Below are 24,416 nucleotides of genomic sequence, written 5' to 3'. Positions count from 1 at the left end.
AAGGGGCAGATGAGAAGATATCAGACTAATCCTGATTCAGGCTAGTGTTTCTGCTCTTGTCCTCCTTTTTTCAGTTGATCACTTTCGTCCATCATCCCTCTACTATTGCAGCTATGCACTCAATGCTTTCCTCACGATGGGATCTAGTCACGCAGCGGACCAGAAGCGGTTCAACCGAAAAACTCAGACTTCAAGTGAGCCTTGGAAAGCCTGGAACATCAGCGCTGATCATTGCGAGGTCGGCGAGGGCCATGAAATCATGTCCAAAGAACTCTTCGTGAAAAGCTTGTCCGATCCTGCCCCATTCTGATTGACTTCTTTTCACACGCATCTAGCAGGCACGACAAAGCAGACGAACAACAATCTCATCCAAGCATTCCACACACAGCATCCTAGCACCAGACGAGTCCATGTCGTTAACGGGTTGTTACAATACCAGAGCGACCTACGCTTTCTCGGACTCGACGTTCTTCTCATGCACCTCCGCGACCTGTTCATCGCTCCCACGTACTCCAGCGGCAGACACTCTGCGATCAAGGCCAATCTCAGCATTGATCTGGCGCATACGCTCTTGATCCGCTACTGCGACTCCGCTTGAACCAAACACCAGATCCATCTCCTCGAGGGTCAGCTGCTTGGTCTCAGGGACTATTGGGCAGGTTAGAACACTGTATCTGGTGCAAGGCTTCCTCCACTTACCGAAGAACCAGACAAAGCCGGCACCAATGGTGATCAACAATCCGAAGAGAATAAATGTCCCATATCGGATTCCGGAAATCATATCTGGTGTAACTTGACCAACAATGAAGTTGTTCATCCAGTTGGATGAAGCACCAAGGGCAATACCATATGGACGAGCCGAGAGGGGCCAAACCTCTGCAACCACAATCCAGGCGCTGGAACCACGTCAGAGCATTGTACGTGAAAGAGACTGTGCACACTCACCAAGGTCCCCATGACCAGCCGAAATGGATGACGAACAGCCAGACCATGACAATAGCAGCCCAACCCGCGGCGTGATGCGTTGGCCATTGATGCTCATTCTTGGCGAATATGATGGCAATGATGAAATGGCAAAGACCCATCCCAAGTGCTCCAATGGCAAGTGCGGGCTTTCTTCCCATTCTGTCGATGTACAGAATTGCAGGGATAGTAGCTAGCAGCATCGCAATACCGACGACTCCAGTTGCTAGCAGCGAGGTGGTATTGTTGGAGAGACCAAGAGAGCCGAAGATCTATCCTCGTCAGAGTGCTTCGCTTTAGCATGTCCGCAATCTTACCTGAGGGGCGTAATATAAGACGGCATTGATACCTTGGCGTCGGTGGTCAGTCGATTTCAACAAAAAGAAGGCGACAACACAGAGGTCAAGTTCATACCTGTCCATTGCTGAAAAAACATGGTGACCGTCGACACAATGACACGACGGAACATCGGCATGGTCTTGAACAAAGACCCAATGGCCACGAATTGCAGCTTGATGGTGTTCATCGCGGTCAATTCTGACAAATGGGGGAAGTTGGCTTCGACAGTCCTCTTTTCAAACAGAGACTGTGCCTTGATTTCAAGGAATTCGAGCTCGATAAGTTCATGTTCGGCTGGCATGGCCCTGAGAAGGGCCAATGTCCTTCTTGCGTCTTGCTCCCGGCCATGGTGAATGAGCCATCGAGGAGTGAAAGGCATGAAGATCATTCCAGTCAACAAGATCAGAGCCGGAGCCAGTTGAAGAGAAAGAGGCACAAGCCATGCAGCATCGGACTGCCCTTTGCCAGTTCCTCCGATGTAGTTGGTGCCGTAATCCTGAAAGGGTCAGTACATATGAGCGCAAGGAATCGCGAGAGTCTCTTACAATCCAGAAGCTGATCATGATGCCGAACTCGATGGCAAATTGTTGCATACCAATGAGCAAGCCACGCAGCTCGGGTGGCGCACACTCAGCGACGTACATTGGGACGATCATGGAAAGCGAGCCAACGCCCATACCAACCTAAGCAAACCCTATGTCAGCGGGCGGCATGCCCAATGAGGCACAAATGTCAATCCTCACCACAAAACGGCCTCCGAGAATGGCAGAGTGTCCGGCTGAGGTTGCTGTGCATTGGATAATGACACCCAGGATGAAGATACAAGTGTTAACGAGGATCGCATATTTTCTTGAGATGATCTCGGCGAGGAAGCCAGAGTACAGGGTACCGGTCCAAGCTCCTAACTCTAGAATGGAAGTGAGCCAGCCCTTTTTGGTCGTGTTGCTGACATAGTCGCCCATATGGTTATTGAAGGAATTCATGGTCCTGAGCACGGCTCGTGTCAGTCCGCTGATCATGTGAGGCCAGGGTCTTGATTGCCCTATCCACTTACAAAACACCACTGAAAACACCTTGATTGTAGCCATAAAGAAGACCGCCGATGCAAGCAAAGCATGTAAGGCCGAAGACGCGGATATTCTTGAGCAACGCCTGCGGACCGGCCTTGCCTGTCAACTCAAGACGGTGTTGAAGGGCTGCATCGCTGAATTGCGAAGTCTTGACTGCTGGCGCCATCTTGCAATGCTCCAAGACAAGTTGAGTGCAGCGAACAAAGGCGCTGGAAAAATAAAGATGGGAACCGTGTTCGAGAACGGAGCGGTCATCGTTCTATAAGATCAGCAACTCACCCAATACCATCGTCTTCAGGCTAATTCAGAACTGTCACGGCACATGCGAAAGCAGGGATTGTACTCCGTACGGCACGAGGTATGGTCGTAAGTGGATTCGTAATTGGTAACCAGCAAAGACCCTGCGAGCCTGGCAGGTTGTCGCCCATTATTGACCGGTGGAATGTCCAGCGAAGCAGTTCCATTTGGCAGCTGGCCGTGTGGGTCGACGCTCCATATCAACGATCGGCAATTAGCTTCCGCGTTACAAAGGAAGTTGGCTGAGCCAGCATGGCCAGCCTCCGCACCACCTAGATGCGCACCAGAAGAACGGTGTCTGACCCGAGCCGGCGATATGTAATCGAGGACATGGTCCACAAGGATTGTCTCTGAATATCAAGTCAGACTAAGGTGTTTTCTCAACATGCTACTCTTGTGTCAACACATATTGGTTGGTGGAATGGACATCTATGCAGCAAACACGAGCTGCGGGCGAATGTTCCATGAAATCAGCAGGTTGCCTTCCTGGGGTCAGGCAATCTCTCGCCTGAAAATCGCTACTGATCATGAGAGGCTGAGTGTTTGATCAGGCTCCATTATCCACTACTCCGCAGGCATTCTCCTCCACCTCCACAGTTTAAGAGAAGCAATTTAGCCTGAAATCCCTCGGACAACCTCGATCCTTTGAGAGCCCGCCTTTGCCTATTATCCATTGTTACCCACGTCAGGCTTTATTGCTTGGAATTCCTACGTTACACCGAAAACTCATGCAACTGTTGATCATCATTGGTTGTTTTCGAAAGGAAGGCCGTTTAGCCGTATTTCCGACCGTCCTCGGACGCATTGATGCAGGAAAGCGAAATTTTCTGGAAGGGAATGCTTCTCCGCAGAGCCTGATATGAACTGCCTGCAACTAATGGGGTATAGGCTAAGACTTTGCTGCTATGCAGAAGCTTTCTTGCCGAAGCTTCCTCGTCATACACCACAAAACTTCGTTGTGGAACAAAAGCTATAGGTGGATACGCCGAAGCGCCCAGGGGTCTGTCACAAAAAAGAAGCCGTGGTCTGCTGCACTCTTCTCAGGCACAACCGCTACCGGCAATTCGCATTCGGATGATCATCATCGCAAAAAGTTAGTAGCACAAGACCCGAACTCTCCATATCGTCCTTCCAAAAGAGGACGATGTTGGGTTCTGGGGAGCGGAGAATGTGCATCCAGAGATGCAGAGAAGTGCGGTGATCAGTAAGTCTATTTCGTCAATACTCTGGAACGCCAGGATAAAAGCATGCATCTGCCCATCTGAATCCGTCTCTTCAGCTTCGTTCGTGGGTGTTTTGAGCAGCGTATCAAATCATGGCTGCACTAATCATAGGCATCATCGCCTTGCTGGCTGTTCCCACAGTTGCAGACTTGTTCCCAGACTGTGTTAATGGTCCTCTGGCAAACAACACGGTCTGCGACGCAAGTGCAGCAGCCGTGACTCGAGCGCAGGCTCTTGTCGATGCTCTCTCGATCGATGAGAAGTTCAATTTGACGGGCAACACTTCACCTGGAGTACCGCGACTGGGCTTGTATAGCTATCAATGGTGGCGTATGTGGAACCAGTGGTGTCACAGCGTTTGGGACATACTGACCAGAATGCAGAGGAGGCTTTGCATGGAGTCGCAAGTTCTCCCGGCGTCAACTTCAGCAAGTCTGGAGATTTCTCCCATGCAACATCGTTCCCGCAGCCGATCACAATGAGCGCAGCTTTTGACGATGCATTGATTCATGCGGTTGCCACTGTCGTCAGCACGGAGGCGCGAGCGTTTAACAATGTCAATAGGAGCGGACTGGATTATTGGACTCCGAATATCAATCCCTACAAGTGAGCATTGAAGCCAGACAACCAGACCAGGAGAATGGCTCATTAACCCGCTTTTCCAGAGATCCACGATGGGGCAGAGGTCAAGAGACCCCAGGAGAAGACCCTTTCCACCTCAAATCGTACGTTGCTTCGCTCATCGATGGACTACAAGGAGGTCACGATCCACCTATTAAAAAAGTGGTGGCAACTTGCAAGCATTTCGTGGCGTACGACCTTGAAATGTGGGAGACATATGATCGATACAACTTTGACGCCATGGTAACAACGCAAGACCTGGCCGAATATTACATGCAGCCTTTCCAGACATGCGCTCGGGATGCTGCCGTTGGGTCAGTCGGATTTAGCCTGAATGTCGAGCGGCTGAAGATTGCTGACGTAAAGAGAAAGGTCGGTTATGTGCTCGTACAATGCTCTGAACGGAGTACCCACATGCGCCGATCCCTACATCCTCCAGGACGTGCTCCGAGACCACTGGAACTGGACGGGTGAAGGGCACTACGTGACCTCGGATTGTGATGCCATCCAGAATATCTACGCACCACACTATTATGCACCGACTCAGCAACAGGCCGTTGCTGATGCGTTGATTGCTGGTACGGACCTGAATTGCGTACGTTCCTGCTTTGTCTTTCTATGAGAAAGTATCGAGCTGACAGTTTCGAGGGGACGTACTACCAAACATGGCTTCCGAGGGCATACGACCAAGGTCTCTTCAACGAGACTGTCATCGACCAAGCACTTGTCCGCCTGTACACCGCTCTCGTCAAGCTGGGATATTTTGACCCTGCATCCGCGACTCCGTACCGATCACTTGGATGGTCTGATGTGGCCACCTCGGACGCGGAAGCACTGGCCCTCAAGGCGGCTGAAGAAGGTATCGTGTTGATCAAGAACGATGGCATCCTCCCGCTGCAGCTGCCGACAGACCACAACACCACGATCGCACTCCTTGGTAGCTGGGCAAATGCCACAACCACGATGCAAGGCAACTACTACGGTATCGCCCCGTACTTGCACTCACCACTCTACGCTGCCCAACAGCTACCCAATGTTAATGTCATATACGGCGGCGGGTTCGGTGTGCCCACGACAGACGGATGGGATGAATTGCTTGGGGCCGCGGAAGCCAGCGACATTATCATCGTGGCCGACGGAATCAGCATCAACGACGAATCCGAGGGGATGGACCGATACACGATCGACTGGCCACCAGCTTCGATCGACCTGATCGGGCAATTCGCTTCCATGGGCAAGCCTGTCATTGTCCTCCAGATGGGTGATCAACTGGACAACACTCCACTACTCAGCAACCCCAATATCTCTGCTATCGTCTGGGGTGGCTACCCCGGCATGGCAGGTGGGGATGCGCTCATGAACGTGCTCACCGGCAAATACGCGCCTGCAGGACGTCTGCCCGTTACGCAGTATCCAGCAGACTACGTCAATGAGGTGGACCTGACGGATATGGGACTTAGACCGAACGCGTCTTCAGGAAACCCCGGCCGGACGTATATTTGGTACAACGAGGCCGTCGTGCCATTCGGATATGGTCTGCACTACACCAATTTCAGTGCCTCGGCGTCCCAGCCAAGTCAATCGAGCTACGACATCTCGTCGCTGGTGTCGAGTTGCAATAAGACGCAGTATCCGTACATGGATCTGTGTCCGTTCGAGGCGATCAATGTCACGGTCAAGAACACTGGAAGCGTCACATCCGACTTCGTCACGCTGGGCTTTATCAGCGGCCAGTATGGACCGCAGCCTTATCCGATCAAGCAACTGGTGGCATATGAGAGGCTATTCAACATCAGTGCCGGCGGCTCGGCGACTGCCAGCCTGAATTTGACGCTGGGAAGTCTCGGACGACGTGATGAGAAGGGGGATCTTGTCCTGTACCCCGGTGATTATGGGTTGTTGGTGGATGTGCCGACGCAAGCGATGGTCAATTTCACGTTGACAGGTACTCAGGCGGTACTTGATCAGTGGCCGCAAAGACCTGCTCAGGGATGACTCAGTTCGCCGTCGGTCCAGACGGAGCAGTCCGGAGGGATCCGCAAGCAATTGAACAGCCTGTATATACGCGGTTGAGGGAGGAAGAGACACTAAACTAATGGATCTTGTTGCTCAATAAATACACCGAGAGCCTGTTTGTTTTGCGCCTGCCTCTGCAGGTCTTTCATGTTGTGATCGCCGTATGATGAATGTCCTTCCAAACGTGGAGGTATCGAGATGACCCGTGGTTTGGTAACGCTTTGAGGGAGTTGCAGGAGAAAATACAGTTGACTGTTGACTGTGGCTTAGACTTGGACGATTACTACGTATCTCCGTCATCCATTGCATTGGCACCATCATGATCCACGGTATCTCCCCACTTTTGTCGCTTGACTGTGAATCGTTGGTTCTCATCACTGCCTTCAACTTGTCTGATGGTTGATGACCTACTCTTGAAGTGGATTCGACTGCAATTTACAAGGACTCATCTCAGAAAACTGTTGAGCCTTGTCTTAATCATTACTAGTATCATCAATCCTAGGCCGGAGAGGCTCTTTCTGCAACTACAATCTCGATCCCCGCATCATTTGGGCCGTTAATCAAACATTGAGGACTGTCGACGACCGCTCTGGTGACTTTGTCTATCCAGCGGCGACTGGCCATGGGCATCTTCAAATCCCTGAAGGGTAAAATCGACGTAGGCACCGATCCAGCATCCCGCGACAATGACGACCAGTATCAGGCATATTCCACCGCGGAAGAGAAACGACGTGTCTTCGGCCACAGCACAACCGCAGACACCAACAACCATCAATCCTCATCAAGTATGATGAGCTCAGAGCAATCCTCGTACGCTCCACCACCAGGTCCACCTCCTTCTCATCTCCAACGTGACGATACCGATTTCTTCGCCCCTCCACCAGGCCCGCCTCCTCCATCACATCGACAACAACAACGACAACAAGAAACCTATCTCCCGCCGCCCGGCCCACCACCACCGTCTGACAACCCACCACCATACCACGACTGGACAGTCATCCCCGACACAGCCCTCCTCCCGCCTCCGCCACCTCTACCACAAGACTACTCCCCTACCAACAACGCGACCTACGACTCGGCCGCACGCGCGCACGAATGGTGCGCCCGCCACCCAGTCTACACGCCGTCCCGCCCGTCCGCCGACATCCACACGCTCGCCCGAACCGGCCACCTGACTCTCGAACGACCACCGTCCGCCATCACCGGCAGCAAGAACTTCACCCTCCGTCAAGTCTCGCCGACGACATGGTCCATCCGCACATCCACCGCCCCGGCGCAACAAGACGCCATCATCCTGTCCAGCATCCCGCTATACTTCGCCGCCGCCGACAACCCGCTGCTCACCTCGCGCCCGATCACCATCTATTTCGAGATCCACGTCCAGCGCATCTCCAGTGCCAACTCGGGCATCGCCATCGGTTTCGCCGCAAAGCCGTATCCGCCGTGGCGTCTGCCGGGCTGGCACCGCGCGAGTATCGGCGTGCACGGCGACGACGGACGCCGTTTTGTCCATGATTCGTGGGGCGGGCGTGACTTTGTGGACGCTTTCAAACCCGGAGACACGGTCGGTGTTGGCATCAAGTTCTCTACGACGCCTGCCGGGCCGCCGGAGCCCGACTCACGGTCAGGGAAAGCGAAAGTGGAAGGGATAGGAAGAGTCAAGACCACCGCGTTCGTGACGAGGGACGGACAGACCAACAAGGATTGGGAGTGGGATATTGACGAGGAGCGCGACGAGCGGGACGAAGGCGTCGACGGGCTCATGGGCGAGGGCGATTTGTATCCGGCCATTGGCGTGTTCGGTGGCGTCGAGTTCGAGGTCCGCTTTGGACAGGGACAGACTTGGGTTTGACAGTAACCACCCGTGCCACCTCATAAGTTACTGTTACGGATATCAAACATACCATCATATACCATACCCAACAAACCTACCTAGGTACTGGGGTAGGTACTGGACTCAATCACGGCATGGCACGGCATAGATGATGATTTTCTGCTGGTCTGCTTCATGCCTTTCTTTTCTCTCTCCTTCTATGGGAGATATCTACAGATACACACGTCTACCTACGGCCAATGAACCATGGTGTCATCATGAGTTTTTGTCGGGAGTCTTCACGCCCCTAAGAGTCCTTCAGAGCATTGCATCCTGTCCGCCGTAGTTCGCCCATAAGACACCCAAGCCGTTGAATCTTGCATGTGTCACTGTGCCTAACTGTTACGCTACTGACAGTGAGCCACGGGCAATAACCTTCGACAACCAACCCGCGCGGTCTGGAGGGAACATTCCTGCTTACACTTCGTATTTACGGCGCACTGCGTCGGCGGGCGTGCCCAAGTCTCGGACAGACAGTATATCAGCAAAGCAAGGGGGTGGACAAGCCATTTGTTGCGCGATAAATAGCTGCTCGGATCTCTTTGGATGGGCTTCCGTGACCTACCGTGGCAGACGTGGACATCGTCTAAGTGCAGCTTCTCCAGATGCGCCATGGCGTCGTAGTCCTTGGGAATCTCGGGCTGTCTAGCAGATAGGAGACCTGTCTTACGAGGACATACCGAGCATGCAGGTCTCTGGTCTTCGGGTATGTTAGTCGCGAACAACGCTGGGGGAAGGCCACGCTGGATGAATCTAGCTGGCGACTTCAGGTCGTTTCTTCTCGCACAAGTGCTGCCCCATGGCGAAAGGTCTGGTATTGCCGTACGGTGGGAATCTGTTGAGTAGGGCCTTTTGAGGCTAGAGACACTGGTCATTCAGGTCAACGTTCCACGCATTTCTCGTTTCATGCATACCGACGCAATCTCGGGCAACGTACCTGTTCGTGGACAAACAAGGGTCATGGAACAGTCGATCGAAGCTCCATCTTCTCTACAGGGCCCCTCAGAAGATGGGACACAGGATAGATATGGCTCGCCTTGCCAGTGAATGATCTTACATGCAATGGACGGTTGTTCCAAAACCGTGATCATATCACTTCCGAACTGGACGTTTCACGGCCACCAGTGACATTTGGTGGACACAGGGCCCGGGTGTTATACGCTTGTTGTCTCATAAATCATAGAAGAGTATCGAAGCGTGGTCAGTCAAAAGGCGATACCTGCTAGGAGAACAGTCAGGCTCCAAATCCCTGTAATTGATTTCGTCGAACATAGTTCGAGTGGTCTGCCCAGGTCTCCAGAGATTCTTGAGGTCAAGGGCTTTTCGTTTCGCCCACGACTGCGACATATGAACGCACGTTGCGTCCTGCGCCGAGTCTTCCAATGCGTACACTGTGAGTGATGATAGAGAATGCCTGCGCAGGCTTCGAATGGTGCTTGCGCACGGCAATCGGTACAGGTGACCTGCAGTGCGAAGGTTTCATGCTGTCCCTCTAATACATTCTTTTGTGTGCATTTTCTTCTTCCTCATCTTCTCTCTCTTTAAATTCCTGCCTTCTTGCTTGGCTGCCCAGAGCTGCTGTGGGAACTGCGATTGTGGATACGTATCGATTGTGGCGTAGGGACTGAGGCGGCAATATAAGGAGAGATGTTGTTGTCCACAAGAAACTGGATCGAGTAATTAGCACAAAAGGAAGCTCTCTCCAGCAGACTTGCATGTAACTGGAGTAGCACACGTCCTAGGCGTAAGCATCATGGAAAACAGTCTTGGCGATCTGTGCAACGCCGACTATGTTCAAGGGATAGGCGTCCTGGTTGCTTCGAGTTTTCGGACTTGCCGTTGCATTCTGTGGAAACGACACTGTGTCTCAAGATTTCGACAAGGTCGGGCCAGCAGAAATATGGAGCGTCTCTCCTGACCAGCTTGACATTATGGAGATCTCCACCTCTTCATTTCTCTCCAGCAGGTCCAAAACCGTTGATTATGGAATGCATCCTGGTAGGGTGGTTTGAGGCACGTTATGAAGGCAAAGCCATCCCGCTGCGTCGATAGGAATAGTGGCGACAGCATCGGAGGAACATGGCTTCATAGACAGGGATAGCCATAATACTCCACCGAGAGCGACAGCTATCAACCACGCCACCGAGTCGCCGCGTTCGTAGGCCGTCCTCAGGCGTCACTTCGAAAATAGAAAGAGAAGCAATGCAGATAGGGGACCTAAATGTCAAGAATCATCCAGGAAACCGGCGTGGCTGCGCTCTACAGCTCTCATCCATCTCAATATTAAACAGCGCACCTTTGGAGCAGTGAGGAGGTCGACTGCTGTGGAAAATCTGAGTTCTGGTCGCGTTGGCCGAGCATTATAGCTTCTGCAAGCTGAATTCAGGGGGCGCCAGCGACTGGACATTCCCCCACTTGTTGCGGGAAGGCTCCAAGGGATGACTTCTGCGTCTCAGAACCCACAGCGTAGCTGCAGATGGAGCAAAATGCAGTTGAAAATTGCAGCCTTTGACCGCACGTGGCCGGGGCGCAAGGTTCGAAAAGGCAGCAACAGGCGTACAGCACCTAGTCAAATGTGCCTGCACCACCCTAGCGGTCAATGCCACTTCCCTGGGTCGGATATGGATAATGACCCTGCGACGCAGTGAACCCACCATATGCAAACCAACAGATGGGCGTACATGCGGACTCCAGTGGCAATGACAAGGGACACCCCACGGAAGCTTACGTAGCCGCGAGGGTACCTCCACGAGCAAGACGTGCAGTTGGCTGCCTGCACAAGTGGACTGGGATCAAGGCATTGAAGAGGTCACCCTGACCCGCGGAGTCTCCTCGCCTCCCTCGGCCATGGATTGACGGTCACTACCGTCCAATCGCAAGGGTTGAAGATTTCGAGAGCCATGCAACTCAAGGAAAATCAGTCCTGAAGGAGAAAGGCAAGCGGTGGCAAAAAGCGAGAGACTGCAACACTGCAACCGGTCACGGTGAAATGATCGCCAAGGAGGGTTGTCCACCATGGCAACGCTTTCGAGAACCGCTATTTGTCGGCAGCAGAAGTTGGTCTTTGAGACCCAGCCAGTCGGGATGCTACAGCCGATCAACTTCGTGCTGCAAGTAGTCCATCCCGCGACAATCCAGACCAGCGCCAACAAGTTCTCAGGATGACTCGCATCGCACGATTTTGGTTGCAGAAGTCGATCTGTGCTACATCACACAGCAGGACGCAGGAACGAGTCGAACCCAGTTTGAAGCTGGCGCGAAGTCTGCATCTTCGGGTTCGGTGGCCATGTGACCAATATGGTGGGGGTTCTGACCCATGGATTGGCTCTGATGAAAGACGGCCGTTCTTGGACTGGGTTCTAGGAGAATAGCGTTGTCACTACTTTTGCGTCCTCTGCGGATGATAGTTTTGAGGGCCGCACTGCCCGTTATTTGTAAGTTGGTCGCAGGGAGTTGGTTTGAAGCACGCAAATTTGTGCAGGAGTGAGACCCGGAAAGTCGGTGAAGGCGGTGTTGGACCAGAGATACTTCGGTGTTGGCATATTTTTCAAAACCATGCTGCAGGTCGACGAGGATGACGAACAAGATCATAATAATTTAAATGGTTGAAGTTCCATCAAAGTTCAGCAAGGTCAATGGGAGCAGGGAGATCTGATGAAAGTCCCAGGAGTATGGAGCGGTGGTGGCAGTCGATCTCGCTTCGGGCCGTGAACGCAAGTCATCGACAGGCCTGTGAGGTATCGATCGAATCGTATAAGGTACCAAGGCGCCCGGGATAGTGATCTTCCTTGCCTCACCGCCTATCTTGCGTCAGACCACGAGGACTGGGAAACAGGGGTAAATGGGCGGTGAAACTCGTGATTGACACGCATGAACTTGACCTTCGATGCATGAACACTGGATTGCAGATCGTTCCGAGATGATAAGGCAATACAATAAAATATCATGGATGGTGAAAAGTTGGATGAAGCTGCGAGTACCTTGAAGGCTACTGTGTACGGGGAGATGCAGGGCAACCACCAGAGACCAAAGGAAAAAGCTGGTCGTCGAAATTGACCATATTGTTGACGTCATTGCCAAGACGAGACATGGAGAATTTAGAGAGCGAGAGAACCACTGAGATAGACATGGTTGGTGTTGATGAGAAAATGAAAATGCTATTATCATTGCATGTCTCCATCCCACAGCGTCTGGGATATTGAATCCGTCCTGATCTCGGGGGATGGATCAGGATCAGATCGTCCAGGCACCGTGGGCCAGCCCCGCGCTGTGACTTGTTTAGGGTGTTTGGGCAGCTATCTGCATCTTAATGCACATCGAGAGGCCGTCCACGGGGGGAAGTTTAGCCCTGTCTTCCGGACAGCTCGATGTGTCTTCATCTTCATTCGTGCTCTTTCAACGACATGGCTTGCCTTCGTGCATCTGCTGTGCGGGATTTGGAAAGAAATTTATCGCACACCATGGGCAATGGCTGGCCGAGCAAGCTATTCAATCCCCAAAGTCATCAAAGGTTAGGCTCATGCGAAAAGCCAGTGGAAATAATAAATAATAAAAAAGACCTCAGTAGTTGCTATCTCCCTGAATCTATCGTCGAGACCGCCTCAGCGATCAATGTTAGTGCAACTGAATCGTCTGACTGGCTGGTCCATTACCTCTGAGGATCAACAGGTGGTTGTCATACGTGCAGTAACGGTTGCTGACCAGGTACAGAGGAGGTAAAGGGCGCAAGAGATCCCCTGGAAGACTTTGCACACACTACGCTACTCGACCACACTTGCCATCTACCGGGCAGAACAGGACCACTGGTGATATGAACAACAAGGTGCTGCCATTCACGAATACACGCATTGCAAATGTAGTACGGGATCTTCTTCGACACTCAAGATACCGGATTGTATCTAGGTAACCTCTTCGAAGGGGGTTTGGAAAGACGAACCTGGTCTGTGGTTGAAGAAGGCGTAAATTTCCGATGTAACGCCAGAACCTGTATATGCGTGATGCTTCACGCCTCCATGTCATGATAAGCTGATCTTCGTAAGTGCGAAGGTCAACGAAGCGTATGCTCCAGTGCTGGGTCAAGAAAGATTGGCCTTCGATACTGCCGCTGAATTGGCAGAGTCATGGTTGCATGAGCACATCCAAACAGTCTCTTATTGGCGCACACCAGCATTTCCTCCTGTTCATAGTTTACCCACACTAGTCTCTCAAGCATGGTGAACCGATTAAACCTTGACTCGTTGTTCGGCCGCCGACATTCGATGCCTACCCTCTTTAAGCTCACTTGCATAAGTGCCAATAATACGCTCACTGCGTTGGTGAGCCGAAGGAAGTCGAGCGGTCGAATGTTGCCAGAAAGGAAGCTGAAAGATGATGCGCGATAAGCCGGACTAATAGTCTGCTGCACGATTGATGCAATGTCAAGAAACAACTGCGTCGAGGTGGTCGGTTACAGGAACAAGCAAGCTTGCTCTGGGGGCGGATGACGCTAAAAGGAGCGAGGTTGGCCGCCGAGGACGCCACCATGCAAGTCGATGCCATGGCCTCTCATGGCGCTTCACGTCGTTTTCCTCAACCAGGGATTGGCCTGCTCAACCCCAACCACCCAATGCGAACTCCTCGTGTTGTCAGTGGCATCTGAAGATCAGTCACACACCCTCTCGCATTCAGACTTGACATAGATTTGAGATCACGTCGGCATCAGTAGTGCTGCAAATGTCAGTTCAACATCAACTACAGGGTGGCGTGACCGTTCATCCTGGTAAGCCGAGTCTCGCGCTGCTCTTCAGCTGTCTGACCCCGTCACAACGATTTGTCCGAAGCACAGGCGGCGATGCAGAAGTTCATGCAAATTTTACCCGTGCCCTCCGACTTCCCGTGTCACGCCGCCTCGCACGAGCACAAACTGCGCGGGATTTTAACGCCAGACTGGCTTATGGATGAACTCCTCGAACATCGGTCTTGCAATCCACTGCTGTTTTGGGCATGCCAGTACAAAGTCCGGCTGGCAAGCCAGCGATGCCTGGTAAAGGGTCATCTGGGCTCTGAATTTTGTCAGCCATGTGCCGGGATCACTTCACATGGCCCCCTGGTTATGATCGCCGACCGACGTCGTATGCATTTGGCTCAACCATCAAACTTCAAGTGTGCTGATACGTCATACATGTGAATAGTTTTCATTTCTACGAGGTATGAGAGACGGCTCGGTTAGAGCTCAGCAATGCGGCCGGCTTGAGCACATGCCCTGAGCAAATGCGTTCCTCTGCTGAGGGTTCTGGTCGCGCAGCCTAAATCGTAAAAATTGCCCTCGAGTAGCTAGAGGCAAGGACTTATCTCCACGGCTGCAGCCAAAGGGCGATGGCCGGACAAGGGCGGATTGGATGGTCTGGGTATCTGCTTTGATCGGACAGGGCCTGCGGGTGATTCCGTGCTGAGTCGCATCACACATTGCGCCATCTGGGGCAGGTGGATCGCCAAAAGCACAGACCTTCTAGCGATGCACAGCTCCGTTCTGGGCTGGACCCTGCCTGGTCTGCTGCAGCCTGCAGCTGATCGTGAGAGTTGAGAGCGAGGGGCAAGGACGAGGGTTCCAAGGTACGGGACGACCGCACGTCTTCCTGATTGAGTTTGACATGGGAAGTCAAGCCAAGCGCATCGTTTCTCCAGTCCATCTGCCGATTATGTGTCAATGACCTGTGAGAACGGGCAAGCTCGAGTGGCTTTTTGTCGTTGACTCTTGTGACCTGGAAGGTCTGCAGTCTTGTAGTCAACGATCTCCTATTTGGGACATCTCGAGTGCTCATGGGCAGCGATCTTGGATCGAGTGCAGACCATCAAGGACGTAGATTGGTGGAGTCGCGGCCGTGGACAGAGCTCTTGTGTGGAAGCCATGAGCGAAATCGACGAGAGCTGGCGAGAGTGTGGGGCTGACGGGCAAGAAGGTGTTGGAGCGATGCTTGATTTTCGATGCATTTGTAGAGTAGTGGACTGGAGAGACCTTTTGCAGTTGGTTCGTACAATCCCCTCGGCGTGCACTTACAACGATTCGAGTTTAGCAGCTGGCGCCTGCAGTAATTATGATGGTTTGGGTTTGCACGAATTGGTAGACAGAGTGGCCAGTCGACGCGAAGCTAGCGGCGAATGAGGATATGTTTGTGGAGATTCGCATTTTCGTGATGGCGGCAGGGAAAATGGAGACAACGGCGAGGGAAACTGTTTGATGTTGAGAACGATCAGGTCGCGGGGAGTGATCGTGAGGTCAATTCCACGACATCGGCGGTCCCATCTCTCGGTCACACGGTGCTTCTCCGTCCTCGTGCTCAAGGCCAATCTGACATGGAGGGAGGTCTCTTTGCACCTGGATTACAGGATGAGGTAAAGCTTGAAGAGTAAGGTCGTCTTTGCATGTGTCTCGGTCGGAGTTGTGTACGAATTGGCCTGGGCGAGGGAAAAGAGGCGTTTTGAGGTGGTCCTCCAAGGCCTGTCATCGGCTGCATGGTGTGTCCACCGGTCGCTAAGAGGGCCGCTGCCAGCCCGCCAGTCAGTGCCATTTCTTTTTGGCTCCCATCTCTTGATATGGCTACGAGAGGATGGATGTGTGCTCGGGGAAATCTTCGATGTTTGGATCGTCGGTCTCATGGCAGGATTCGAGGAGGGGCACGAGGGACCTCAGACAGTCATGTCGATCCACCACCATGACTCCGTCTGGATGAGAGCGGGCCAGAAGGATTGAGACCGTGCTCAACATGCTGTAATCTGCGTAACGGAGGATGCGTGAGGATGGTCGTCTGTGAGTGCCTGGTGGTGCCTGGTAGCGCTGCGGTTAAATCAAGGGGAGGCGAGGAGGCGAGGAGGCGGCTGCAAGTAGTCGGTATCATGACGAGGATGCTACATGGTCTGATCGACTCAGTCTACCACAGGGATCGAGAAGAAAATAGTCGAACCCCGGCACCATGGTTGGCATTAATGAACATGGCTAAATTGAGCTGTTGCAGGTTGCAGGCTTTGGGAATCAGCACTTGTTTGGATCTGGGTGAGTGAGCACTCGAAATTACGGCGGTTAGGCTGTGAATGAATGGGAAGCTTCCTGCTGTAGTGGACATGATCGCTGGATTCTGATGGATTCTTCAACCAGAACCTGACACAAATCTGATGGCAGATGCGCATGTACCAGGCATGCCATGCAGCAGCCCGCAGAATATCAAAAAGTGGGCTGGTGGGCGGCATCCACCAACTTGCAGGTGTGCTAGGCTGTACCCCATATAACCAAGAGCCCATCCATACACAACGCTTAGGCGGTCGTACCCTGGGCCCCGCCAGTCTCAACCAAGACCCCGGTCATTTTGGCCCGTGGTTGACCTGACCACCCTAACTACCCTGACCATCCTGACCACCCCTCGGTCGTTCATGCATGGAGGGGTAACTAGCTAAGTCAGAGCTTAGAGGTCACAGATGCGCCCTGCCCTTGCGGCAAAGGAACCTTCAACATCTGAGCATACCTTACCTTACATGCTGCATGGCCAATCAATACCCTGGAGCATCCCGAATACACGAAATGCGGCTAATATTCTGTTGACGCTGGCATCACAAGCTACGCTTCTTATTCTGGGGGTGTAAAGCCGAATCAAACCTCGTGCAAGACTTACCTTACTGCAGGTTCACTTCACGATTTTTACGGCTGTTCTGTTTTCTGTTTTTCTGTTTTTCTCACCGGCGTCATTTCCACCTTCACTTGCATCTCAGCCTCCCCCTCCCCCATATTTTCTCGGACGTTCAAGTACCTCTCATCTCCGCGTCGTTGTTGCCCTCTCTTTCTTGTCTTTCATTGCTCTTCCTCATGTCCTCCTCATAACTCCTCGTCGTCGTTGTTCGTCCTGTTTTTCCACTTGCCTTGAGTGGTTCGACCACTCTTACAGTCGTTATTGTCTGTCCACCTACCAGAGACCTCATTGACTGGGTGTCACTGGTCGATCTGAAACCATGGAACCGAGATCTTGGTTTTTTCTCTTCGTCGGCTATGCGTGAGTGCGGACATGTATCAACCTCTTTGACAGATCTGCTGACCAAGTCTAGCCTTTGGCGGTATGTCCGTCTCGTGGTCAACCTGTGGTTGTTCTGGACCTTCAGACCGATCCCGATCCCAGACAATCCGACTTTGTCCCCGTCGGATGTCACCGTCATCTTGCCAACCCTGGACGGTGAAGGAGAAGAGTTGGAGCGGACCATTGACTCGATTTTGAAGACTGAACCGAAGGAAATCATTCTGGTGACCATTGACGAGAATTTGCACAAGGCCGGGAGGACCATGTCCAAGATGCCAGCGGCACAACACGGCAAGATCCGTTGTATGTCGGTCAAGCAGGCGAACAAGAGGCGTCAAATGGCCAGGGCCATTCCTGAGGTCACCACTGAGATCATTGTCTTCGCCGATGACGATGTCACGTGGCCCTCTCAGCTTCTGCAGTGGATGCTAGCTCCCTTTGAGGACAAGAAGTACGGTGCGGTTGTCACCTGCCAGAGACTCCGACGTGCTGAGAATCCGACCTTCTCTCAACGTATCTACGGATTCCTGGGAGCCTTGTACTTGGAACGTCGAAATTTTGATTGTGCAGCCACCACTCACATGGACGGTGGGATGCCGTGCATTTCCGGACGCACTTGTGCCTACCGCACCAACATCCTCCAAGACGTCAACTTCACCAATGGCTTCACCAATGAGAAATGGTGGTTCGGACAATATCAGCTCAACGCTGATGACGACAACTTCCTTTCGCGATGGATGGTCTCACATGGTCACGAGGTTTACATGCAATACCATCCCAACTGCGAGGTCCTGACCACTCTGGAGGATAACCCAAAATTCTTGAAACAGTGTCTACGATGGGCACGCAGCAACTGGCGGAGCAATTTGACCAGCATGTTTGCTGAACGATACATTTGGAGGTAAGTCTTGTTCTTGGGGTACAGTTGCTCCTCGCCTCACTCAGTTCTTGGCGCTGACAATCTCTACCCTTTCCAGAACGCAGCTCTACAGCACGTATGCGGTGCAATTGACTACCTTGGCGCCACCCGCATTCATCGGCGACATCTTGCTCTGGTTGTGCCTGTGGAAGGCTACCTCGGACTGGCCCAGGGATCAGACGTGGATTGCCTGCTATGCGTTCGCAGGATGGATGATGTTTTCCAAGTTCATCAAGCTCATCACCCACTTCGTCCGATATCCCATCGATCTTGTATTCTGGCCTGTATCTGTCGTTTTCGGCTGGTTGCATGGCTTCATCAAGGTCTATGCCTTGATCACTCTCAGTGAGGTGAGTTCATTTCGTGCCGAACACATAGGGCCATCGTGCTGACTTTCAATAGACTACCTGGGGCAGTCGAGCCAATGCTGATGCCAGCGATTCCACGAGAATGATCAAGCAAAAGAGACCACAGACCACCTTCGACTTTGCTTTGACAGATGAGAAACTTCACGAGAAACTACTACCCTCTAACGACGACACGAAACTCTACGCAGCCTACGACATGAAACGCTCACAACAACCTCCCTCTGCTTAATAAAATCTTTCCTCTCTCCGATTCTTGAACGGTGCAGATGCTTAGCCCCGAATGACCCCAGATTCTCACGGTCGACGCAAGCCTTGTTCTCTTTGAAAAGCAACACTCTCTTAATACCACAAAACAGGGGCGCAAAAAGCGAGGATGCAATGGGTGACAAAAAGAAACGGTGGGAGGCTTTCTCTTCGAGTTGCCGTGGCCTTCTGGCTCGAGCACATAAAAGCTCATTCGAGTTTATTCACCGCCCTGTCATTCAAAAGCTGACCTTATTGCCATGGGCATGGACAGTATTCTCTTCTCTACCCACGGTCTCGCAAGGGCCAAGGGCTTCTTTTCATAACATGCATAGCAGACTGGAGCTTGGGGCTTTTTTACGTGCTTTACATAGCGATTGATTTTTCTTGCTGTGTTCTGCTGTGCGTTGCTTTCGCTTCACGAAGGACATGATTTGACGGGACGGCTGAAACGAGCATGATGCTGAAATGATGGTTCAGGACTGGCTGGGAGACACAGGACGAAAATGGCCACGATTATTGCAATGGGAATCACGCGACATGGGGAAAAATTGATAATTGCTTTGCTTGCGTTACTGCACACCTGCACGCTTATGCTGCAACCCAGCTCTTGCACATTACACTTGGTGAGGATATCTGCTTTTTTCAATCAACGGGAAAGACTTGCAACATTTACTTGAGAGACAGAGCTTGAACCTAGTAGCGCGGCTAGGTTCCTGGGCGGGATGTTGTCTCTACTAAAATCCAATGATTTGTCCCCCGATCTTCATGTTCGCTTCTTTCGCTTCTGGACGGTCGTATGTACGTAGTCCTTTGGATCCGCAAGAATGCTCTGTGCATGGAGCACTACTGTTCGAGTAGCGCGAGGACGCCGCGTTGAACGCAATGTAAGCACATTGCAGGCTGACCTGCTCAACTGTTGGTGCTGGAATTGCGATACCAGGCATCACCGCGTCCGATTTCCTAGGCACCGGTGCTCGCTGGGACGAATCAGGTCGTTGCATCACGCAGCACGCGTCACGTATGGACTCGGAGACCAATCGTGACCGTGACCGCCAAGGGTCTGTTGAGGTGCGGCCACGCATTGACAGCGTAAAGTGAGATACAGCATGATGGAGCTGTGATTGTCTGTCCTGCCGGGGTGTGCGTACGTCGTAGAAGTCTGCAAAAGCAAGGCGACACCCAAAAAGCCTCAGCCTCAGCCTCAGCCTCGTCCACGCCCTGCCCTGCCCTGTCGTGAGCCACGGACATTCCCCCGGTGATTGTACGCGCGTTGTGTCAATTCCAAGATATTTTGTTATCTTTTCTCTTCAGCTTTCCAGTTTCTCCCCCTTCTCGTATGATGTGATGCACATATGACGTGGGACGTGACTACACCCCACGAACAGCTCGTATTCGTGTGTGGCTCTTTCCGCTTTTTCCAAGAAAAAATTCATTCGTGTATGCCGGGTTGGTTGCACGACGCACCGTTGGACCTGCGGTTACACGACCTGCCAAACTGCACAACCGACCACTGCCGGTGCCCTGCTTGCTCGTATCTGCCGGGTTGGTTGCACGACATTCATGCACGGCTTCCCCGTTGGCCCGTGTTACCATGATATTCAGGCAGGGGTATTTGGTTGGGTTGGTGACACGACATTAGACATTAGGGCAAGGGCACGCTAATGTCGTCAGTTGGCCGCTTGTGCTTGATCGGGTCCCGTTTTCCCCGATTCAGGACGTATTGGTATTGGAATAGGCATGGGTTCGTAGAAGAGAGTTCATGCAAGGACGTTTGGAAGAAATCTTGGATGGTTGTAGATGAGCGGTCAATAATGCCAACCGAAGCGCGAGGCTAAGTGGAAGTCTTGTCGTCCGCTGCGGGTTGTCTGGAAATGTGTTAGCATTCGGGACTTCTGGGGATTCGTGGAAAAAGACTGTGGGCTGCATTCTTGTTTTCTGTGTGATTGATTGAGTAGTAGGCGAGGCTATGACCTATGAGCTGGCGACAAGTCATATTGCTGTTCTCTGACGGGACTGGTAGACATTTTACTGCTTGTTCTTGCATGTTTCTGATGACTGGATCTTCAAGTTCGAAGCTGGCAAGTGGAGGTCGCAGGAAGCTTCAAGGAAGATCAAGGAGAAGAATAGGAGGGAAAACGCGGACTGTGATAGTGATGGATTTGGGGTGGCTTGCATTTGCATGGTTGTTTAGGTCAGGGGGGTTGGCTGCTCCCTGCACAGAAACTCCTCCTGGTTTGTTCAATAATCGATCTCAAGTTTCAAATGGCGAAAGTTTGTACCATGGACGTTGCTTGAGGCAGCCGATTAGCTACTTCAGAGTAGGCGACATGCTGAGCAACACCGGCAATTTCCCTTGCAAGCTGTCTGCGTTTCTTCTCCTCGGACGCTGGTAGGAATGATCATAAGAGCTAGGAGACGGCTGCATGCTGCGACTCGCCGAAATTGGATAGATAGTTAGGTATGGCTGAAGTGGGTGGTATGGTCGGCAAGCTACCTCTGATGGCTTGGAAGTTGGACCCATCGAATGATCGTCTTGTCATTGCGGTGACCATCTGCACATCATCGACATCGCAAGGATGCGATCGCCCACAGCTTCAAAGGCAGTGCCAATCATTCTCATGTCTTGTTAGAGCTCAAAAACAAGAATTATCGTGCGACGGTCCTCTCGTGAGCCGGAGGGGCAGTGTCCGCAATCAGCAGAGGATACGCGAAAATCCTTAGTGCGGGAAGCAGCGTGGCCGAATGTTGTGTAACCTCTCTCTTGCTTGAAGCCCCAGTAGCAAGACACAACGTGCACCTTGCTAGCGGACTCTTTGCACGCACGTCGTCCACATTCATAATAGCGCCATCATGCGGCACGGCGCGGGGCTGTTGCCTTTCACTCGACTTCCGTGCCAGGGATGTTCCCATGCACCGAGACCAATCCTAGGTACCGAGTACCGGCAGTTGGCTTGTCGACTCGTCGACTCTGCGACGACTTCGATCCTTGACCCGAATCTGAACGAGCTGAGGTATACTCGGAGCTCTCTCACTGACTTTCGGGGAGCAGTCCTCTTGACCATGCTAAAGGAGAGCAATTTATCCATTGTTGGAGGTCAGATGGGCTTTTCTAGCCTTGCAGGTACTACGGGAGTACCTCGGTGACGTACGCAGTATACTGACAGTGAAGCCAATCACGTGCAAGGCTGAGTCTTGGTCGAACGGTTAGAGGGGAGTGAGTGATCAGATCGCCCTCTCTGAAAAGCTTTTCATGTCTAGAATTTGTGCAAAGTCACCTGAATCCAAGCTGATGCGAACAGCCGTTACAGGGAGGCCTCGTGTCTAACCTGGAAGTCCAGCCTAGGCAGGAGCTTGTGCTTCTTCGAGGCCCGAAGAAGTTGCGTACCTGCTTCGTTGTCAACTGCACCTGTATTAGGCGCCATGCAAGGATGCCCAAACCGCAAAAGATGAGGAGCGCAATTCTCGCCTATGTATGAGGACCTACCAGGGGCCGGACACCTCAAACCATGAATGACCAGGCCCGGCCCTTGAATGCCTATACTAACGCTGAGCCCGCTGCCCTGTTCCTTCGCTGGTCATGCATGCATCCCTGTACGAATTTCGTCCAGTACGCTTTCGTCTGAGCAGTACGGAGTACATGAACAAATTTCTGATGAGACATCAGAATTTTCGTGCTGCCTTCAACTGTGTGGTTTCAGCTTTGTGATCGTGGGCCCAGAAGGCAAGGCTCTGCAGGAATGTAACTCCTGCAGGGTTTTCGGTCTACTTGAGGCCTCCTGCATATGCGTCAGACCCATATTCGGACATGGAATACGGGACAAGCCGGGGAGGCAAAGCAATCTTCTCTGGAGACCCGAAACGCATGTGGAGTACTCGACAAGCATGTGCAATGTAGAGACTTCGACGCGCAGTGTACATCGTCCCCGCGCATCATAACAGGGAAAATTTGGATGCTGATCAGAGATCCTGCTTGAATTGAATTGGGACCACAAGCGGCCAGGATGGGTCGTCCATACTGGTGACCGCCCTAACACTTACAACGAGGAGGGGTCTGTCAATCCGAATTTCGAAAAACATGAACACTTACTCGTAGTTGTGGTGAGGGAGCAAATCTCAATCGCGGGCCAACGTGACCTAATGACTCAGCCAGTCGGACTCACGTCGCTGATATAAGTATTGGATTGAAGACTAGCCTAGAGTGTACGGCGAGGAAGGCCGCTTTATGGGTGTCACCCTATCGGGCAAGGGTCAAAGGGACTGAGCTCCATCGAGAAGAGGTAATCGAGATATCGAAACGTAGTGCGTGGGTCTGGTGTTATCTTTACAACCTCGAGGCCCCGACCCAGTGGCGAAGAAACCATGGCGTATGTAGCGAGCAACCCAGAGCAAAAGGTATTGTATCCGGATCCTTGAATGACTCGACTTTTCGACACCGATTGTCATATGAGTATCTAGACAAGAGTCGGCGAGCAAGAAAAGAAGTATTCAGAGCGACACGGCCTACTTCTTGCCCTTTTCGTATCTTACAGTGACGTCGCCCACAACGTTGGATACATTATCTCCCTCCTCATTCAGTGTGAGACGGATATCTTCGTGCCGTATGCATATGCCTGGTTTTGTGTATAGTAGAGTGGTTGCAACAATATCGCCAGAACGATAATCGAGGGCCATCATCAACACCGAGGGCAATGCCCTTACAAGCGATACATCAAAGCCTAGTATCCCTTCTCGAAAGGCAATAATAAACCAAGCTCTAGCGAGCTTCCGAAGGATATAAAGAGTAACGAACTATCTTTATCGTTAGATGTCTCGCCATAATCGTTCTTCTTTAACCATTTTATTGGACTAGCTACTAATCGTCAAAGCAAATTTTTTTCTTTCATATAATTTCAATTTGGGTGTTTCGCAACGAGATGACAGTTCAACAGAAAAATTCCGACAGTAAATATTGATTTTAAGGGTACAGTCTCCCCTCGCCCCTTAGGGCCTATTTCTTAAAGTATCTCATCTAGAAACCAGTAGATATTCTCCGCTGATAGTGGACCAGAAGTACCCTTGCGTTGTCTACCTATCTAGGTCTCCCAGGTGTTCTTCTATGCATGCAAAGCAGCTTAAGAACCGACTAGAGCCAATGCAACTCCGATTTTCTGAAGCTGGTTGTAAATTTTCTTGCTGGAGAGACGGTTCTTATCTACGTTCCTAAATATCAAGGCAATTTTGTTTGGTATCTCTTTTTGCGTAAGGATTGCCGTTCTTATCTATATCTAACTTCTTCGGTTCGGAGAAATTAAGACTATCTTAGGACTCAGGGTCTCGGTCGAAGAACTATTGAGTAAGGGCCGATATGTTGAAGTTATAGGCTGCCCTTGAGGATAAAGGGTGGGACGGTAAGATGAGGGCCATGTAAAAACAATCAAGACTGTAGACAGGATAAAGTAAGGGG

General features: G+C 51.9%; 6 protein-coding genes across 8 annotated transcripts; 3 read left to right on the top strand and 3 right to left on the bottom strand.

Annotated features, from left to right (window-relative positions):
- Positions 1–44: 44 nt before the first annotated feature.
- PV05_07399 lies at positions 45–6,867 on the top strand. 3 transcript variants are annotated; one of them, XM_013460219.1, is made up of 7 exons: positions 45–659; positions 711–1,806; positions 1,858–4,222; positions 4,276–4,498; positions 4,558–4,827; positions 4,886–5,108; positions 5,162–6,867. In XM_013460219.1, exons 3-7 carry the CDS (start codon positions 3,985–3,987, stop codon positions 6,506–6,508), a joined length of 2,301 nt encoding a protein of 766 aa, XP_013315673.1. In that variant the 5' UTR covers positions 45–659; positions 711–1,806; positions 1,858–3,984; the 3' UTR covers positions 6,509–6,867. The 3 variants fall into 3 exon arrangements, with proteins under 3 accessions (XP_013315673.1, XP_013315674.1, XP_013315675.1); XM_013460220.1 differs by having other exon boundaries at positions 711–4,222; XM_013460221.1 differs by having other exon boundaries at positions 45–4,222.
- Positions 212–2,595, bottom strand: PV05_07400 (uncharacterized protein). Its single transcript, XM_013460222.1, has 8 exons — positions 2,357–2,595; positions 2,046–2,289; positions 1,848–1,985; positions 1,378–1,798; positions 1,281–1,312; positions 946–1,235; positions 700–896; positions 212–648 (listed from the first exon to the last, which is right to left on the bottom strand). The coding sequence occupies exons 1-8, from the start codon at positions 2,536–2,538 to the stop codon at positions 446–448; spliced, it is 1,707 nt and encodes a 568-aa protein (XP_013315676.1). The 5' UTR covers positions 2,539–2,595; the 3' UTR covers positions 212–445.
- A 52-nt stretch (positions 6,868–6,919) lies between the features above and the next one.
- On the top strand, positions 6,920–8,666 carry PV05_07398 (uncharacterized protein). The gene has a single exon (XM_013460218.1). It carries the CDS (start codon positions 7,152–7,154, stop codon positions 8,379–8,381), a length of 1,230 nt encoding a protein of 409 aa, XP_013315672.1. The 5' UTR covers positions 6,920–7,151; the 3' UTR covers positions 8,382–8,666.
- A 2,598-nt stretch (positions 8,667–11,264) lies between these two features.
- On the bottom strand, positions 11,265–12,401 carry PV05_07397 (uncharacterized protein). Its single transcript, XM_013460217.1, has one exon. It carries the CDS (start codon positions 11,991–11,993, stop codon positions 11,607–11,609), a length of 387 nt encoding a protein of 128 aa, XP_013315671.1. The 5' UTR covers positions 11,994–12,401; the 3' UTR covers positions 11,265–11,606.
- Positions 12,402–17,023: 4,622 nt separating this feature from the next.
- PV05_07396 (uncharacterized protein) lies at positions 17,024–19,733 on the top strand. The gene is made up of 4 exons (XM_013460216.1): positions 17,024–17,419; positions 17,472–18,341; positions 18,418–18,709; positions 18,762–19,733. Exons 1-4 carry the CDS (start codon positions 17,379–17,381, stop codon positions 18,954–18,956), a joined length of 1,398 nt encoding a protein of 465 aa, XP_013315670.1. The 5' UTR covers positions 17,024–17,378; the 3' UTR covers positions 18,957–19,733.
- PV05_07395 (uncharacterized protein) lies at positions 19,531–21,797 on the bottom strand. Its single transcript, XM_013460215.1, has 2 exons — positions 21,147–21,797; positions 19,531–20,838 (listed from the first exon to the last, which is right to left on the bottom strand). Exon 2 carries the CDS (start codon positions 20,053–20,055, stop codon positions 19,708–19,710), a length of 348 nt encoding a protein of 115 aa, XP_013315669.1. The 5' UTR covers positions 20,056–20,838; positions 21,147–21,797; the 3' UTR covers positions 19,531–19,707.
- Positions 21,798–24,416: the final 2,619 nt, after the last annotated feature.

This window comes from Exophiala xenobiotica (genome assembly GCF_000835505.1).
Source record: "Exophiala xenobiotica strain CBS 118157 unplaced genomic scaffold supercont1.4, whole genome shotgun sequence".
In the NCBI taxonomy this organism is placed as follows: Eukaryota; Fungi; Ascomycota; class Eurotiomycetes; order Chaetothyriales; family Herpotrichiellaceae; genus Exophiala; species Exophiala xenobiotica.
The sequence above is the reverse complement of the archived record's forward strand: the minus strand, read 5'-3'. Positions and strand labels throughout refer to the sequence as shown.

Coding starts and splice junctions, on each gene's coding strand:
- PV05_07400 (XM_013460222.1), bottom strand. CDS start 2,538: ATGGCGCCAGCAGTCAAGACTTCGCAATTCAGCGATGCAGCCCTTCAA. Junction 1,799..1,847: donor TCATGATCAGCTTCTGGATT/GTAAGAGACTCT, acceptor TGACCCTTTCAG/GATTACGGCACCAACTACAT. Junction 1,236..1,280: donor TCTTATATTACGCCCCTCAG/GTAAGATTGCGG, acceptor TGACGAGGATAG/ATCTTCGGCTCTCTTGGTCT.
- PV05_07399 (XM_013460219.1), top strand. CDS start 3,985: ATGGCTGCACTAATCATAGGCATCATCGCCTTGCTGGCTGTTCCCACA. Junction 4,499..4,557: donor CCGAATATCAATCCCTACAA/GTGAGCATTGAA, acceptor CCGCTTTTCCAG/AGATCCACGATGGGGCAGAG. Junction 4,828..4,885: donor GCTCGGGATGCTGCCGTTGG/GTCAGTCGGATT, acceptor GTAAAGAGAAAG/GTCGGTTATGTGCTCGTACA.
- PV05_07398 (XM_013460218.1), top strand. CDS start 7,152: ATGGGCATCTTCAAATCCCTGAAGGGTAAAATCGACGTAGGCACCGAT.
- PV05_07397 (XM_013460217.1), bottom strand. CDS start 11,993: ATGATCTTGTTCGTCATCCTCGTCGACCTGCAGCATGGTTTTGAAAAA.
- PV05_07396 (XM_013460216.1), top strand. CDS start 17,379: ATGGAACCGAGATCTTGGTTTTTTCTCTTCGTCGGCTATGC. Junction 18,342..18,417: donor GCTGAACGATACATTTGGAG/GTAAGTCTTGTT, acceptor TACCCTTTCCAG/AACGCAGCTCTACAGCACGT. Junction 18,710..18,761: donor CCTTGATCACTCTCAGTGAG/GTGAGTTCATTT, acceptor GACTTTCAATAG/ACTACCTGGGGCAGTCGAGC.
- PV05_07395 (XM_013460215.1), bottom strand. CDS start 20,055: ATGCGTGGCCGCACCTCAACAGACCCTTGGCGGTCACGGTCACGATTG.